This window comes from Leguminivora glycinivorella, chromosome 27, assembly GCF_023078275.1.
Source record: "Leguminivora glycinivorella isolate SPB_JAAS2020 chromosome 27, LegGlyc_1.1, whole genome shotgun sequence".
Taxonomy (NCBI): domain Eukaryota; kingdom Metazoa; phylum Arthropoda; class Insecta; order Lepidoptera; family Tortricidae; genus Leguminivora; species Leguminivora glycinivorella.
In genome coordinates, this window is record NC_062997.1 from 5,646,061 (window position 1) to 5,664,253 (window position 18,193).

The window sequence follows — 18,193 nt, forward strand, 5'->3', positions numbered from 1 at the left end:
CCCACTGATGATAGCAGTGCGCTGATAATACGTACAAGAATCAAGGCACTCAGTGGCGTGGCTAGGAGAGAGGCTGTGTAGCTAGCGGCGGCAGGGAGCGCGGCCCGCGGCGCCAGGGCTAGTGACAACCACCCGCAACCGGACCCCACTGATGATAGCAGTGCGCTGATAATACGTACAAGTATCAAGGCACTCAGTGGCGTGGCTAGGAGAGAGGCTGTGTAGCTAGCGGCGGCAGGGAGCGCGGCCCGCGGCGCGAGGGCTAGTGACAACCATCCGCAACCGGACCCCACTGATGATAGCAGTGCGCTGTGAAAACACATGGGTTACGATACTTTAAAGAATGTTGTCCCGGATAGGGACTAAACACTATTTCATTGAAATAAATTAATAGTTAAAAAAACCACATTCATTTATATTTTATTTATATCTTCCGGCTCGAAACTACACACTGAATATGGTTTAAATTTAAATTAGTTACCTTAGATTCTCAGGTACTCACACTCAGAATCACAAGCATCTACACATAATTTTATTGTCATGAAGATGGTCCTGACTCAGCATGGTGTTAGCCTGGGTGGCCAACGCTGATCTTCCGTCAGGGCCATACCAAATGATACCACGGAAAGTATACACATTACAAAGGAAATTACATCATATAGAAAAAGTATAATACAATTTAGAATAAGTGATTAATATGAGCTTGGAATTACCCATTGATGACAGATCCGTGTAGCGCTGCACTAAACACAGTGACAGCGCACACAGCCAAAGCCGGGGCCGCGACATGAGCGTGTAAAGCCGTCGCAAGAGCTAGCCGGAGGGCCTTCGCTGGAGCCCTGGGGCGCCGCAGCCGCGCGCCCGCGCCAAAGTAGATCACGGATGATGGCACCCAGGAGAGATACTCAGCGTGTAGGGGGCCTGTAGAATAGAGGCAAACTTTTAGAATGATGTTTGCATGTCGACGGTGAAGTAACAAGAACTCCTAAGTACAGTCGACTACAGAGATATGTATCCACTTTTTCACCTTATTGCATTGTAATAAGGTGAAAAAGTTATACATATCTTTGTAATCGACCTGTACTTAGGAGTTCTTGTTACTTCACCGTCAATGTGTATTTTGTAAGCCGCTACATAAAATTTATTTTTAATCCCTTATAAGTTTGATATGTCTGTCTGTCTGTGGCAATGTAGCTTCCAAACAGATGAACCAATTTAGATTTAGTTTTTTTTTCGTTTGAAAGCTGCAGTCGGGAGTGTTCTGAGCCATGTTTGATGGAAATCGGTCTACTATGAGGGGGTTTTTATCAAAATTTTTATTTTGTGCTTAGGTTATTAAGGGGCTGTCTAGCATGTGTGTAACTAAATGATTGTTTTTCAGTAATATAAAGGTTTCTAAGATTATTTTTGATTAAGTAAATAATTTAAGATCAACTCAAAGCCGAAGATATACTTATAAATGTACGATCAAATATTATTTAAAAATTTCAAAACAGAAAGCTTAATAGATACTTCCTAAAAACATTAGTTGAAGACAAACGGCATAAATATTTCTATGCATCAATATATATTATAAAATACTAGTGCTAGGAAATTAGTATGCATATAATAAATAGTAAATATTTGTGAAAAATATGAATATATGATTGCTAGAGGCATTCTTCTATAAATAAAATACTATAATTAAACTATTTGCTTTAATTTATAATTTAACTTTTCATGTCATGAACAAAGTGAGTGCCTAAGATTTAATTTTTTATGTTTTGTCTTAAAACATAAAGTGTTTTTATTATTTTCATAGAACTTTCCCATTTGAGTAAAAAATATCTTGTTTACTATTATATTACTACACTATTTAGGCTAATAAAAAAACATATTCATGAAAGAATTTCATGTAAAGTACAGAGATATTTGATTTTTAAAATAAGTTTCATGTCTATAGTCAATTAGGAAAGTCTTACACTTTATAACCTAAGTTTAAAGCGTAAATTACCAAGAAAAACTGATTCAAGTACATGGCCGGATGGGTGCAATGCGTTCTAGAATGATCTAAGAGTGAGCATGCATGTTTGCCTCCGGGCGCGCCGAGTCGCGGCGAGATCACGGCCAGAGCGATGGCTGCTAGCACCCCAAACACAAGCCAGCGTCGCCGTACTTCCTTCCAAAAATCTATATTATACGGGTTCTCTGCTGGCGTGTACCGCCTCTCCTGGCTGTGAAGACACTCTGTAGGCACTATAACACTCTCCATCATTAGTAAAAAGTAAGAAAACACGGGTTTTTTCACATGGGATTATCGGAAGACGGGACGAAGCACACTGATACTAATTTAACGGAAGAAGCGGCGTGATTATGCAGGTTTGTGAATAAGATATGAACGGCAGAGAGCTCGGAGCTGGCCGGTTTGCAGTTTTAAGCTTATTGTGGAGAAAATCAATTGAAACGAGGTCATGTTTTCAAAAATCCGCGCATCTGCATTGCCGCATGTGACGTCATACATTTGACAGGAGGAAGTATACGGCGTTTTGTTATTGCTTTAGTTTCTTAAATATTTCGAACGAAATATTATGTGAATTTCAAGTTTTTTCAATTTAAAAATGAAAAGAGGATAACTAATCATTATCACACTGATTTTTAATAATTTCTTGAATATAAACGGTTATTGAAAAAAAGACTGAAAACAATCAAAGCTTCTCTTCGACCTATTTCGACAACTGTCATTTATGATAAGTAAATAACCTCAAAGGTTGATTGTCAAACGAGCAAAACAAAAAGAAATTCCTTGATGAATTTCCACTTCTAACTGAATTTTAAGGCGTTAATTACTAAATAACTTAATTAAAACCATAAGAACAATGTTCCCGAACATCTCTGGCCGTGTTAGAGCGGCATCGAAGCGAACTACGCCATTGTTGAGGTTAGATTGATTTTGTAACATTTTGCACAAAACTCGGTTTTAAAACAGTGTTGTAATTATTATCGTCAACATTTAATAAGTAGTTTCGTTACCTTCATTATTAGATTAATTAGCGCAATGTATTATTTTTAGTCCAATATTAGAACCGAGATGATTATTGCAGTTTTGTCCGGACACACAAAGCGGCATATGAAGGGGAAGGCAAAACGACAGTGCGTGTGCTGAACCAGGAAGAAGATCTGGGGCTAATGATCGACGCTTACGCCACGGTAAGTAAACTACCATTTACGCAGTAAGTAACTACAGGGTCTGTGCAGAATGAAGAGTCTGTTCAGCTGTTACCGAACCGAACATTCGGCGGCATTAGAGTTAAAAACTTTTCAATGATTGGTATGTGTGGTGTAAAATTACACACATTTTGTAATCGAAGATACATAGTCATCTTACACTTTTAATACCCAAAATCTATAAATATGATGAGAAGATAAACATAACTTTGGCATGTAACAAATTTATAGTGTAATTTTTATCATGAAATAAAGAAATCTAAATCTAAATCTATTGTTTTTTTTTATGCCAAATACTACAGAAGACAATAATTTATTGTGCCAAATTCCAATGTCTTCTGTAGTATTTGACATTAAAAAAAACACGTGACGTTGACATGTCTGTCTGTCTGAGGCATTTTGGCTCCCGAACAGATGAACCTATTTATATTTAGTTTTTTTTGTCTGGAGGCTGAGTTAGTCAGGAGTGTTCTTAGCCATGTTTCATGAAAATCGGTACACTGTCGCGGTCGGGGGTTTTTTCAAAATTTAAATTTTGTGGTTATTGCCTCGGAGGTTACAAAGGCCTTTTCACCACACCAACTGGTAAAGGCTTACTTTGCTATTCGAAAACAGATAGAAAAACTGCATTTTATCCACAAGAATGCAAAGTAACTTCATACAAATTTTAACTTGATGTCTTGAACCGGCTGGTATAATTTACGTGTAGATGATGATTTTGAATCATATTTATTGATTAGATTGATAGATTTGATTTATTTTCATGTTTTATAGTCAATATTTTGTTTGTGTTGGTGTGGTGAAAAATTTTGTGTTTCACTCGGCGGTAAAGTTTGTTTAACCTTCGTGCCTTGAAACCCTCGCAACACTCAAGATTCCACTTTTTGAACCACTCACTACGCTCGCGGTTCAATACTGGAATCTTTCGCTTGCTCGGGTATCAATATTGGCACGTGCGGTTAAACAACAACTTTGCCCCCTTGTAAAACAAATAACTATTTCTCAAACATGCAATGAAATATTGTCTTTACGTTCCTTAAAATGGGCTGGGAAGTATCGCTTTTTGGGCGCAACAACTCGAGAGGACTGTAAAGGTATTTCATATTATTTTTTAGGCCTAGGCCTGCAAAGTAACTTTTTTTTATAAAATATTGTCCTTTAGAGCATTTTTTTTTATTTCATTGTATGTTTGAGAAAAGCACTATACATGCCTCGGCGTGAAAACGGATTCCCGGCCTCGTATCCCTATCCGGCCTCGCTCGCACGCTCGCTGGGCCGTATATACCCACTTGGCCGGAAATCCTCATTTTCCCGGCCTCTGATGTAATGTACTATTTCATTACAGTATGGCTTCCGTCTGAACAATGGTATCACGGTCCTCGGGCCGCTGGCGATCTTCCCTCGCACCATCCTGTCTTGGCAGGTGCCGCACTCCGAGGCTATCACGCCGGAGTCTCTGAGGCTCTTTAAGTTGCTGGACCCTAGGATGGATCTCATTGTGAGTATACTGATAGAGATGGGCCGAATATGGACTTTGCCGAATACGAATATTCGGCCGAACATTCGGTCCAACTCTTACCAAACCGAACATTCGGCCGAATATTCGGTTACATCATGTTTTTAAGGGGGATGTTCATTAAAACTATTAAATGATAAGAGAAGTTAAAATAACTCTGTTCAAGGCATATTGCCAATCTTTTTACACGTGCAGCCTGTGGGTCAACTATACTCAGAGGGCAATCAACGCCTTGCGCGTTCAGTACAATAATGTACTCAGGATGTTGTTGGGTCTTTCGAAGTTCTGCAGCGCTTCAGGTATGTTTGCGGATATACGAATAGATGGCTTCCAGGCCATTATCCGCAAACGGACTGCTTCCCTTATGAGCCGCGTTCGTGTGAGCCCCAACAGCATTCTGAGTCTGGTGGCTAATAGGCTGGATTGTCCTATAGCAAGGCACTGGGATAGTCTCCATGTTCCCCCACTTCCTTAATTTATGTTCTGTATTTTAGTTCTTAAGCTTCGGACATTTGAATAGAATTTGACTCGCATGCTTGCAAATTTTAATGTTTTATAAATTATTGAATATTATTAATTTATTATTATTATTGGTTGCATTACATTTTTATTTTTGATTATAAGAATTATTGAGTTATCGAATTATTTGATATATCAGTGCACAGTGAAATTGTTTTAAATGTATATCCTTGATTTAATTTAATTTAATTTGATATAAGTACCTAAGTTTTCATTGTAATTTTCTTTTCTTTCTTTCTTTTCTTTTGTGAATATGTGTATCTATGGACTAAAGTTGCCTGAAATAAATGATTTAATAATAATAATAACTTAGCGACGGTTACATATTTGCCCCTTTTGGGGTAGAGACACTCGGACCGTGGGGCCCTAGTGCTAAAACCATATATAAGGAGATTTCCCAACGCCTGGTTGACGCGTCTGGTGACCAGAGGGCTGGCAGCTACTTTGGCCAGCGATTACGCTTAGCCATTCAAAAAGGCAACGCTGCCAGCCTACTGGGCACCATTACCGCGGATGAAGACCTGGGGAGAATTTTTTATTTGTAAATATATTTTAAGTTAATTAGTTTTAAGTTGTACATAATACTGCATTTTGTTTTTATTAATTCTTATTAAATGATTGATGAATCAATGTTACTACATCTATGTTTTTATGATTTAGTAGATAACCAAAACTTAGTTAAAACAACTCTGAACTCTTCTCAACTCTTAAACTAAGGTTTTTTAACTTTTTTACAATACAATTGTATATATAGTTTGACGCATATAGGTTTTACTCTTTTTAGCAGTTCCTTAAAAAGCTACTAAAATAGGAGCTTATTATCCAATGGAATACGTAAGATCTTCATTAGTTATTTACTTTGTTTATTCGGTAAATATTCGGCAATGCAACCGAATTATTCGGCCGAATACGAACATTGAAAAATTTGCCGAATATTCGGCCCATCTCTACTTAGAATAGAATAGAATAGAAAAACGTTTATTGCAGAAACCATCATACAGCATCACATACATTTTTAAAAAAAGAGAGAAAAAGAGAGATCTTATGAACTAAATACTTAAAACTATATTGCTTATTACAATACAACAAAAGATGCTGATGCTGCAGATAGAGGCCACAAAAGGACTCCACTCAGCATATGCTCCAGCATATAATGCTACAGCGCTGGTCTTCCGTGAAGCCCAGGAACTAAGAAGATAGCTCAGAAAACTAAAGGCAGTGTCAATATAAGGAACAAAAAAAGTAATTTGATTAAAATAAGGAAGTGGATAGCAATTATTTGAATAATATATAAACAGGTCTGTGAATGTATTAAATATAATATAAAGTGAAATATATAAATATTACGTAGTTGATAAATAGACATCATATTTTAAACAACTAAATACTCATAATTATCGTTGTAACGCCGTTCTGACATATAGAAAATCATTTATGTAGGTATTAGGTAGGTACGCACAGTGTTACGGCTAAAGGCTACTTGCATTAAATTATCTAAATGTGATGTACGGAACGCAAAGAACACGGCAGTTGCAAGTTAAAAAGATATTGCTTGAATTTAAGTTTGAAGGAGAATAATGTTTTGCAGTTGCGTATGGGAGGGGGTATGTTGTTCCAGCACTTCGTGGCAGAGTAGCGAAAACTGCCACGAAATGCTGCGGAACTGCCGTGTCTTGAACAGAGGAGCCGAATCGCTTCTCTCATTGGGCGGGAGGAAAACGATAACTTTTCAAATAGGTAATGAGGTTGCTTGGAATTTATTATCCCAAAAGTAAGGACGCAAAGTGTAAAGACCGTCGTGAATTCATCTTTAGCATCTTGCCACTATTAAGATAAGGAGTAACATGAGTACGTGGAGGGATGGGAAAACAAAAGCGGGCGCAAGCATTCTGGATGCGTTGAAGGAGTGCCCTCGAACGAGCGAGCAAGCAACCGTTAATCACAGTATCGACATAGTTCAGTTTGGATAGTATTAAGGTATCGCACAATTTTATTCGAAGGTCGACACTGAGGTATTGACGAACCTGGTATAATACTCTCAGTCGATAAAAGCAGTTCTTAGTTACATCGAGTACATGTTGTTCAAAGCGTAAACGTTCGTCTAAGAGTAGTCCAAGGTTTCGTGCCTGGGCGACACGTTCGAGGCGACTTCCTCCGAGCATTACGTTAAGGTCAAAACTGGTGACTTTGTCTACTTGGCCTTTAGTCCCAAGCACCAGAAACTTTGTCTTGTTGGGGTTAAGAACTAAGTCACACTGCCCTGACCAAACATCAATACGATCGAGATCCTGATTCAACAACTCCAAGGCAGTCTTGGTCTCCCGGGGATGGAACGTTTTGTAAATTTGTACATCATCTGCATACATGTGATAGTGACAGTTCTTTATGCAGCTCGTAATGTCTGCCACGTACAGGATGAACAGAACTGGACCCAGAATTGAACCCTGCGGGACTCCACAATTTAAAGATGAGTTCAAAGAGTAATCCGTTAGTCCAGAGCGATTACGCAGTCCAACTTTTTGGGAACGCCCAGAGAGATAGCTATCGAACCATTTTATGGTTCTGCCGTCGAAACCATAATAAGTAAGCTTAGACAACAGTAGCGGTATATTTATAGTATCGAAGGCACGTGAAAAATCTAGGAGGACTAAGATAGATGCCTCACCTTTGTCTTGTCCTGTTAGTATGTCATCGATTACGTCAAGGAGTGCTGTGGCTGTGCTGCGTGCTTTCCGAAACCCAGATTGCTTACTTGGTAAAATATTATTCGTTTCTACAAAATCCGTTAATTGCCTACATACTACTTTCTCCAGGATTTTCGACATAAAACAAAGGATGCTAATAGGCCTGAGGTCCTTTAAGTCCGTAGGTTCAGTTGTCTTGGGTATAGGCCGTACTACTTATAGCCGATTTCCAGTCATCTGGAAAAACACCGGTGCTGATGGATTGATTGATGATATTTGTAATGATATGTAAAGTCTTAGGCAACGTGAGTTCAACCATGTCCAACGTGATGTTGTCAGTACCAACCGCATTGCTTGAAAACGACTTAATTATTCTCAGCACAGAGCCCTCATCTACTGGTTTCAACGTGAATTTCGCTGAACCAAATCTATGAAACTCAAAATACATTAAACTGGCTATGGTGACACCTTTTCTTGAGGGTAAATTAAGAAAGTGAGAGTTAATCTGATTTGGGTCGCTGAAGTTAAGCGGTAAAACATCATTACTTTTTTTAAAATCGGCGATGTTATTTTTTATGTTTTGCCACATAATTTTGGGGTTTTTTTTGATTATTTGTTATGTATGTTTGAAAAAAGGCTGACTTTTCAGTAAAAAGAGCTGTGTTAACAATGTTTTTTAAATCCTTATAGTATTGTTTATGTGACTCAAGCCCAGTTCGGCGAAATCTAGCGTGCGCCACATCACGCAGCCGCATCATTTCCCTAACTGTATCAGTGATCCAGGGATGATGTTGTTTTTTTATTAAAATTCTTTTAAAAGGCGCGTGAAGGTCAAAAAGCTGTAAAATGGAAGAATTGAAATGGAAGAGAGTATCATTAACATTATCACACACCAGGCGATCCCAGTTTATAGCTTCAAGGTCAGCATTAAACCTGTCTAAATCAATATCCTTAAGCGGTCTGTACACTGACCACCTCGGGACGGGCTTATTTTTCTTAATGTTAATCTGACATGTTATGAACGCATGGTGACTGAGATCGGGAATGTAGTACACCGCTACACATCCTATATTTGTATTTGAACATATTAAATCTATCAATGTTTCTGAGTGATCAGTAAAGTGAGTAGGTTCATTAACAAATTGTGATAGTTGTAGTGTGCGTAAAAAATCTGATAACTTAATTACATTGGGATCCTGAGCAAGTAAGGTATTTATGTTGAAATCTCCCAGTAAAACGATATGGTCATATGTTGATAGTGAGCATATTGCCTCAGATAATGTGTCAAGAAAAATATCAACATTTTGCCAAGGGGGCCGGTAAGCGGTCCCTATAGCTATCTTACTACCATTAAGAGATAAACCAAGCCACATTTGTTCCACACCCGCCGCCGTTGGCGTCCTAAGTAGTCGCGGCCGTAAATGTTCGCCTATATAAAATCCGACACCCCCGCCGCGCGAGCGCTGGCCGGCCGGGCGCGGCGTGTGACGCAGCCGAAACCCGGGCGGAGCCGGGGCGCGCAGCTCCTCACCAGAACGTAGCCATGTCTCGTTTATAGCTAAAATGTCCACAGGATATCGATTAAGGGCTACTAAAAACTCATCATGGCGCGTTCCGAGCGAACCGGCATTCAATAAACCTAATTTTAAGTTTTTAGTTTTCATCACAAATTGGATAACATACGAATACACTACCTGGCAAAACAAACTATTTATGAGCAGTTGTTTGAGAATCGTCATATGGCGGCGTTCTATAGATATATATGTTGACAAATAATATAAACCATTGAGTAATAAAAAGGGATGACGAAATAATATTTGACTTTGAAGGTTATCTCGGTAAATAATTAAGAGTATCAAATAATAAATAGCATGCAGTGTAAATAAATATATATTTATTTCATTATATAGGTATATGAGTAAATCAGTATATATTGACTGCAGGATTATTAAATTGCTAAAATACACAGACAATCTTACAAGTCTAGTTCGTATTTCGTTGACATAAGGTCGAATAGTAAAATATAAGAAAATATTACAATGAAACATGGTAATTATATCAAATTCAGTTCCATTAAGTTTAAGTATACTTATTAGGTATTCATGTTGACATACTATGTTTATCATAATTACAATAGATTGTATTTTATACATAAGGTTTTTTTTAAAGAATATATCGACTAAGCATATTGTAAGCCTAACACATATTATACAATAACACAGAAGTGTACCGTTTATACATATAATTGCAAGTTGTAAAAATAAAAAAGTAAGTAATATATAAGGTGCAAACTTATTCACTACTAAAAACCCTACCTATGTCGGCTTCAGACCTGATTTTTTTTGCCAAATGTCCTGTATCACGTCGCACAAAGATGTTACCACGAGTCGTCCAGGGGCTCGCCATTGCAGGCGCCGTGCCTCCATTCGAGTTTTATAAAACAGCTGCCGGTTTACTGACGTAAGACGCTCGTTAATGTAGACTCGACTCGGTTTACCGGGGAAGCCGAAGCCCGTCGTATCGATGACGCGGCGCACGCGAGCTGCTCGCAGCAGCTGGTCCCGCTGGTCACGCCGCACGAACCGCACGACGAGAGGCCGCGACGTCATGGTGTGGCCCGAGGCACCGCCACCCTCGGCCGAGGCTCCAGCCGCTCCCTGTTCCTCCGTATTGCTCCCGAGCGGGGCGCTGCTTGACTCGCCAGGGGTGTTCGATCCTGTCTGGGTTGGGACCGCACGGCGGACACCGACCCTGGTCACACTCATCACATCATGTTCCGTTACCGCCACTCCGACCTTTTGGCCTATTAGTGTTATCAGGTGTAGTTTATTTTCATTTGTTGTCTCAGGAATGCCTGTTATCTCAAGGTCATTACTCAGTAACTCTTGGTCGCGGTCATTTATTTGTGACTTGAGTTTTTCTATTTCATCGGCTAGCTCAATGTTTTGATCTGTGTTAATATTATCACCCAGCCGCGCCTCCAGGGACGAGATGCGTTCGTCGAACGAAGTCAGACGCGAAGAAATTGATTCTATTGTTGTAGTAAGCTTGTCAAGCCGAATAAAGAATTTATTAGAGAAGTCATTCAGTGCCGACACAACATAAGTTTCCATTGTCACCTTAAATCCTTCTTGAATTTGTTGTGTTAAATTCGGTACGTGTAACTTAGTTTCCACTGTGTGTGCACTCGGGGTAGGTAAGACAACCTGCGGGGAGGTCGGCCTGCTAGGCTTCTTACGATGCGTAACCTTGGAGTCGCATGCGTCGCTTAAATTATGAGATGTAAACATCGCTCGCGCGGGGGAGTTATCATAGTCCGTTTTCGGCGTTTGTCTCCGACATTGATGGCACGCCCAGCTGTCCTTGGTGCATTCATGCAACGCCTGGAAACGCTCCTCCGTCATGTTAAGGCAGTGCAGGTCATATTTAAGTTGGCATGAACAACAACTTAAGTAAAAACTGTTCGTAATACTCAAATGACAGCCTGCACACACAAAATTGTCAGTTCCATCGATGTCCATGTTGCTAGAATTCGCCATGATTACTAAGCGCTTGAGGCGCTGCACTAATGATAGTAAACAAAAAACACGTCTAGCGGATAAATAACGGCAGCCGCTGCAGCGCTAACCGGTTCGGGCACAGATATCGTTAACCGTTAAGTTCACTTCTTGTTATGTCCGTAAAGTTATAAATACTTAGTATTTAAGACGTAAAATATCACCACTTCTCGTAGCAACTATAAGTTCTTTAATTACGAACAATACAACGCGCGTTGTACACTTTTAGGTAACTAATTTTAATTTAAATCGCGGAGAAACATTAAATGACGTCCGCACAGTAGCTATTCCGATCTACCCTCCTGCTACTTACTAATATTATAAATGGGAAAATGTGTGTGTCTGTTTGTTTGTCCGTCTTTCACGGCAAAACGGAGCGACGAATTGATGTGATTTTTTAAGTGGAAATAGTTGAAGGGATGGAGAGTGACAGGCTACTTTTTGTCTCTTTCTAACTATAGTTATAAATATTTTGGCAACCAAGAGCGCACCGTAGGCACTTGCGAACTATGCTCAAATGCCGGACAACTCACTGGCCGGTTGTCGTCATACAAGCGGTTGGTTATACACCCTGTTTTTATTGTATTCCGTTAACTTTACTCGCTTTTGGTGGGACTAGTGCCTCATGGAGGTTATGGAGGTTAGACTTTCTGAAACTTCAAATACTTTTTCACCATTTACATATAATCCACTAGCTTTTGCCCGCGGCTTCGTTCGCGTTAGAAAGAAATAAAGTAGCCTATGTCACTCTCCGTCCCTTTTAGTTAATGTTTATTTCCCACCGCACGACACACGTCGAACCTAAAAAGGTATAACCTAACCACAAAATTAAAATTTTGAAAAAACCCCCGACCGCGACATAGTGGACCGATTTTCATGAAACATGGCTGAGAACACTCCCGGTTAACTCAGCTTTCAGACAAAAAAAACGAAATCTAAATCGGTTCATCCGTTCGGGAGCTACGATGCCACAGACAGACACACACACAGACAGACAGACAAACAAACAAACAGACAGACGGACAGACAGACAGACAAGTCAAACTTATAACACCCCTTCGTTTTTGCGTCGGGGGTTAAAAATAATGTTAATTAATCTCGTTCGACCTGTATGTGACTTTAAATTTGATTTCTCTCCACAGGTGATAGGCATCGAGAGTAATGAGCGAACCATAATGAACAAGGTGTTCATGGCTGTCAAACAAGCGGGATTGACGGCAGAGATACTGCCTGTTGAACACGCGTGTGCCACCTTCAACTTTCTGAATGCTGAAGGACGGTAAGTACGAATATGACCAGATTTCTTAATCGTTCAAACTGAAACAGGCAGTCTCAATCTCAATGTAATATCAAAGAGGATAGAGTATTATAGAGAGTTACTGTCAAAGTAAACCGTGTAATCACAATGCATAATGCCATCTCTCGACACAAGCTTAACACTTTTGAACCTCTGTTTTGACAATTTGGCCCATATTGTTAGCTTGATATGTCTTAAAATGTCAAATATTTTTTATTTTATTTTTATTTATTTTTTATTACATACATGGAAAACCAACAGCTGAAGTTATCAATACAATCCAAAATAAAATTAAAAAGCCAATTACAGGTTCTCACTTATAAAAAACAGATTAAAACCAAAATCTTTCCTATCTTACAAACGTGCAAGTACCTACAGCCACAGCCAAGCTTAGGAATGTGTACAATGTATATATATACCTATGTAATTATTACAATTTGATGTCAAGATACGCAATAGCGTGTCCAGCCAAGAAGAAGAGAAAAAAAAAAGGAAAAGAACTAGTGTCGCGTTACCTACATTTAAATTTAATAAGCCGAGCCCAAACCTGCGCTAAAATTATCGCCCATATAAAAACTAATCAACTTATTTCTTATTACTGATATGCTATCACTGAATATATCAAAATCTACTTCACGTATTACTTTATTTACACTAATGCCTGCCCTGTTCAAAAAACTGTTCCTCCTATAATTGGTGGAAGCCTGGTTAATAATTATGGGACGGAAATGTCTTAGCCTCCTAGTTGGAATAGACAAAGAGACTTTACTAAGTAAGCTAGGGCTGTCAACATGGCCCTTAATAATACCTATGAAGTACAATATGTCAGCAATTTCACGGCGCTTGACGAGCGGTATTAAATGATGTTTTTTACATAGTCTAAAGTAATCGGCAGATCTATAATTTATATGCATTTTAAAGCAGAGAAATTTCATGAATTTAGTTTGTAATCGCTCAATCCTATCAACGTATATTTGATATTGAGGATTCCAAATCTGAGACGCGTATTCAAGCTTGCTTCGCACGTAAGCACAATATAGAATTTTAAGGGTCTTAGGACGAGTGAAGCTAACAGAACTACGCATTATAAATCCAAGTGATTTAGCGGCTTTAGACACAATACTATCAATATGGTCATTGAAAATAAGCTTGGAGTCATGAATGACTCCTAAATCTCTCATACTCTCCACTTTTTGTAGTTTCTTACCTTTTAATGAATATGAAGCATCAATTGTGTTACGTTTGCGAGAAAAGGTTACAGTAAAACATTTGGAGGGGTTTAAGTCTAGCTTATTTTCCGCACAATAGCTGTCAAGTCGGCATAGATCGGATTGCAGAGCATGTGCATCAGCGAGCGTATCAATTTTGGCAAAAATTTTCATGTCGTCTGCAAAACTAAGCAAATTAGAAAACTGAAAGCAGGTAGTAATGTCATTAATAAATATGTTAAATAGAAGTGGCCCTAATAAAGAGCCTTGGGGTACTCCGCTTGGAATGGATACCCAGCTAGACATGTAATTACTGATTACTACCGACTGACACCTATTTTTTATGTATGACTGGAACCATCTTAAGAGATCACCCCTTATACCAATGAAGTAAAGTTTAGCTATCAAGATATCATGGTCAATACGATCAAAAGCTTTACTATAATCAGTATAAACTACATCTACTTGATGGCCACTATTCATTGCTTCAGAGACAAAGTCATTAAGTAAGGCGAGATTAGACACCGTTGACCTACGTTGAAGAAACCCGTGTTGAGTACTATTCATAGAGTTTTTGAGTGCCGCTGACGTCTGCATATAGACAATTTTTTCTAATACTTTGGCCAGAATACATAATTTGGAAATAGGCCTATAATTAGTTACATCTGTTTTTGTCCCTTTCTTCAAAACAGGTGAAATATTTTTTTAGCATACATCGGGGTTTTCGGAGCGGGAACGTTTGACATTAGCCAAAGAGAAGGTATTTACTTAAAAACAGATCGTACTCTAGCAGGTTTCTACCGAATGAATAATTGATTAAAAAATAAATAAAGATTAATCATGCATATAGGTACATATTTTTTAATGGCCATTCATTATCAACCTCTTCAGTTAAGTCTATTCATTTATAAATAAGAAAATGCTTCATAGTTTATTCTGAAAATCGTGTCAACTATTAAATTTACAGCAGGTAATTAATTAGTCTTTCCCATCACGGAACAATGGTATTCCGGACCTTTGGGAGGCGTGCGCGGGGCCAAAGCCAACGCGTAGAGGCCCTTTCGACACTTTAATGAAATGTAAGGGGTACACCGAGCGGATGTTGCCCTTGCCCGTATCATGGGACACACGCAGAGGCAGCACCCGCCAGGGTGTAAGGACTATTTGAGAGTTAATGGAATCTAAAATGAACTGGTCTATTTTGATGAAAGTGATGGACTAAATACTGGGCTATGGATAAAAAACCGGACGCCTGCCTAATAAAACGGTATCCAATTTTATTTCCGGCAGACGGTGACTCGTCCCCACAAGATGGGCCCCCACAAAAAGCGACATCTAAGATGGCTCAAGGGCAACACCGGTGTGAGAACTCAAGGGTGTCGAGAGGTGTACACCGCTTTCTGCCCAGTGGCTGTTAAGCCACTGTACCAACTCGCGTCTTATGCAAATTTTCACTTCCACCCCTGGGGCATGTAGCCCTAACGACGCCACTCTGGACGGCCAGCCAAGGCAAGCCAGAGGTAGAGAGTCCTGTCCATTAAAGTTATTTTATTGTTACCTTATTAAGCAGAGATCGGATTTTTGTACGTCATCTGTCATCTCATACTAAAAGTCATTAAAATGACGTAAGTCACTAAGAATGTCGCAAATCCGTCCGATCTCTGCTTATAAGTTATAAGACTTTTACGGAAATTAAAATAAAACTTTGTCACAGATTGTATACAACTCGCAGAGAGGTAGTTATTCATTAGGCATAATATGATATTTTCTTAGACTAACATATCTGTTTATCCCTACTCTTTCTCAAATCATTCCCGCTCCGAAAACCCCGATGTATGTTTATTAGAGCCATCTAGCTGAGCGCACCCCAAAGGTGTAATGCCAGTGTGGGTATTTTGATATGGCCTCTTTGTCTAATAGTTATTTGTTATACAAGAGTGCAAAGTTGTATTTTAACGCCGAGTGTGGAATTGAAAAACGAGCAAGCGAAAGGATTCTATAGTTGAACCATGAGCGAAGCGAGTGGTTCGAGAATAGAATCCTGAGCTTGCGAGTTTTTCAATACACGAGAAGTAAAATACATTTGCACCCGAGTGTAACACAAAACTTCTCCCCTCACTATTACAAGGCAAGTACAACGCAAAAAACGCGTTTATCACTGCTTCCAGTAGTTCCACAGGTGGTAAAACATCTTTATCACTAAATTAACCCACTTTTATCAATTTTAAAGCAGAAAATTTGCCTCTATTCAAGGTCAATTACTTTATCCACTGGTGGATAAAATGCGTTTTTACCCGCTGGTATTAAAGGACTAAACACCTGTTTCCGAGCTAGTGAGGGGAAAACTAACTTGGTCAAAAGTTGTGATACATGCGTTTATCTCCACACCTTTTCACATCGTCCTCTGCTTGCATAATATCTATTGTTTATTCTGTAATATTCTATGTACTAATGAAACGTGATTTTTCATAGAACGGTAGCAGCGGCGCTTATTCCCCCCCTCAACGTGGAGCCGAACGAAAACGACATGCTGCAATCACAGCTACATTACCAGAACTTGTACCAGAAGGACCTCTCCGGGTGAACGCGGGATAGTCAGGATACCTCAATAGCCGAGACACACGCCGCGAGGCAATCTGTTCGCGAGGCAATGTGCTCACGAGGCAAATTTTCAGAATTTGGGACTCCCCAATAGGCTACTAGACTCATATCGAATTTGGCACAAAATATGTTTGTAGATTTTGGGTATTAAAAGTAAGTATATAGGGTATTTTCGATTAAATGTGTGTAAATTTTTATTTATTTTGGCCACCGAAAACGCTGTCAGCGATTTAATGACGTCATAGAACTTAACTTTATGTCAAAACAATCACTGACATATTGAACTTATTGAATATTTTTTGCTGTTTTAAAGTCATAATAAAATATGGTAATATTTTATTTCGGCTAATTGGACAGTACTTAATCATATAACTTTAAAAAAGGGTCAAGTAGCCTAGTGTTGTTTAAGAAAAATTACCACACTGTCAGTTTTGTGACAACAATGAGGAGGCACACTGTCATTTTATCCCACCAGGCGGCGCCTGTGAAAGAGTCTAGGCATGTCACTGTCATTCATATGTGAGAGAGAAAAAACATATCTTCTCGCTTTCACGTGTGGACTAAGGGTGGCGCCATCTGTCATAACCTATGAGTGTGCCTCCTCATTGAGTCTCGGCTGTTATGCGCGCGTTTCGTTCGGCTGAGCAACCTGCCTCTGCCGAGGCATAATTTGACGTTTGCCGCGCAAGTACATTGCCTCGCTCTGTTAACCCGGCTATTAAATAACTATTTCTCAAACATGGTATGAAATATTGATGTTATGTGCCTTATAATTGGCAGCGAAGTATGACGTTGCAGGTGCGGCTAGGACGATTGATAGATAATGGAATTTCATACAAACCTTGCAGGCCAAGGCCGGCAAAGTCCTCTTTTTAGGGTTCCGTAGTCAACTAGGAACCCTTATAGTTTCGCCATGTAATACTGTAATACTTTAGACAACAGAATCAATGTTTAATCATTGTTTACACTGTACTTTAATTATATAGCTAACTTGTTTTTCTAACTTTCATGACATATTTTAAATGCAATACAGGTCTCCCGCGGTACAGGCCTAGCCTAGTGCGGGGACCCCTGGAAACTTGTGTTAACAATAATTAGGATATGCACAAATGGATGTAAATTTTACCTATCTTTTGTAACAAATGACTTTGTGTTTATGTGCAACAATAAACGATTTTTTACTTTTTTTTTTTTTACTTTACTTTATGTCTGTCTGTCCGTCTGTCCGTCCGTCCGTCCGCGGATAATCTCAGTAACCGTAAGCACTAGAAAGCTGAAATTTGGTACCAATATGTATATCAATCACGCCAACAAAGTGCAAAAATAAAAAATGGAAAAAAATGTTTTATTAGGGTACCCCCCCTACATGTAAAGTGGGGGCTGATATTTTTTTTCATTCCAACCCCAACGTGTGATATATTGTTAGATAGGTATTTAAAAATGAATAAGGGTTTACTAAGATCGTTTTTTTATAATATTAATATTTTCGGAAATAATCGCTCCTAAAGGAAAAAAAAAAGCGTCCCCCCCCCTCTAACTTTTGAACCATATGTTTAAAAAATATGAAAAAAATCACAAAAGTAGAACTTTATAAAAACTTTCTAGGA

General features: G+C 39.0%; 1 protein-coding gene and 1 long non-coding RNA gene across 2 annotated transcripts; one reads left to right on the forward strand and one right to left on the reverse strand.

Annotated features, from left to right (window-relative positions):
* On the reverse strand, positions 1-2,630 carry LOC125240341. The gene is made up of 3 exons (XR_007178606.1): positions 1,994-2,630; positions 714-921; positions 1-309 (listed from the first exon to the last, which is right to left on the reverse strand). It is a non-coding gene; the product is annotated as an uncharacterized LOC125240341 (long non-coding RNA).
* A 110-nt stretch (positions 2,631-2,740) lies between these two features.
* On the forward strand, positions 2,741-16,790 carry LOC125240340 (NADH dehydrogenase [ubiquinone] 1 alpha subcomplex assembly factor 3). Its single transcript, XM_048148234.1, has 5 exons — positions 2,741-2,917; positions 3,081-3,186; positions 4,550-4,702; positions 12,623-12,759; positions 16,458-16,790. Exons 1-5 carry the CDS (start codon positions 2,856-2,858, stop codon positions 16,567-16,569), a joined length of 570 nt encoding a protein of 189 aa, XP_048004191.1. The 5' UTR covers positions 2,741-2,855; the 3' UTR covers positions 16,570-16,790.
* Positions 16,791-18,193: the final 1,403 nt, after the last annotated feature.

Bases quoted from the DNA above. Each gene is read 5' to 3' on its own strand.
- LOC125240340 (XM_048148234.1), top strand. From the start codon at position 2,856: ATGTTCCCGAACATCTCTGGCCGTGTTAGAGCGGCATCGAAGCGAACT. The intron at 3,187-4,549 runs GTAAGTAAACTA...ATTTCATTACAG, and splicing joins TGATCGACGCTTACGCCACG to TATGGCTTCCGTCTGAACAA. The intron at 4,703-12,622 runs GTGAGTATACTG...TTCTCTCCACAG, and splicing joins ACCCTAGGATGGATCTCATT to GTGATAGGCATCGAGAGTAA.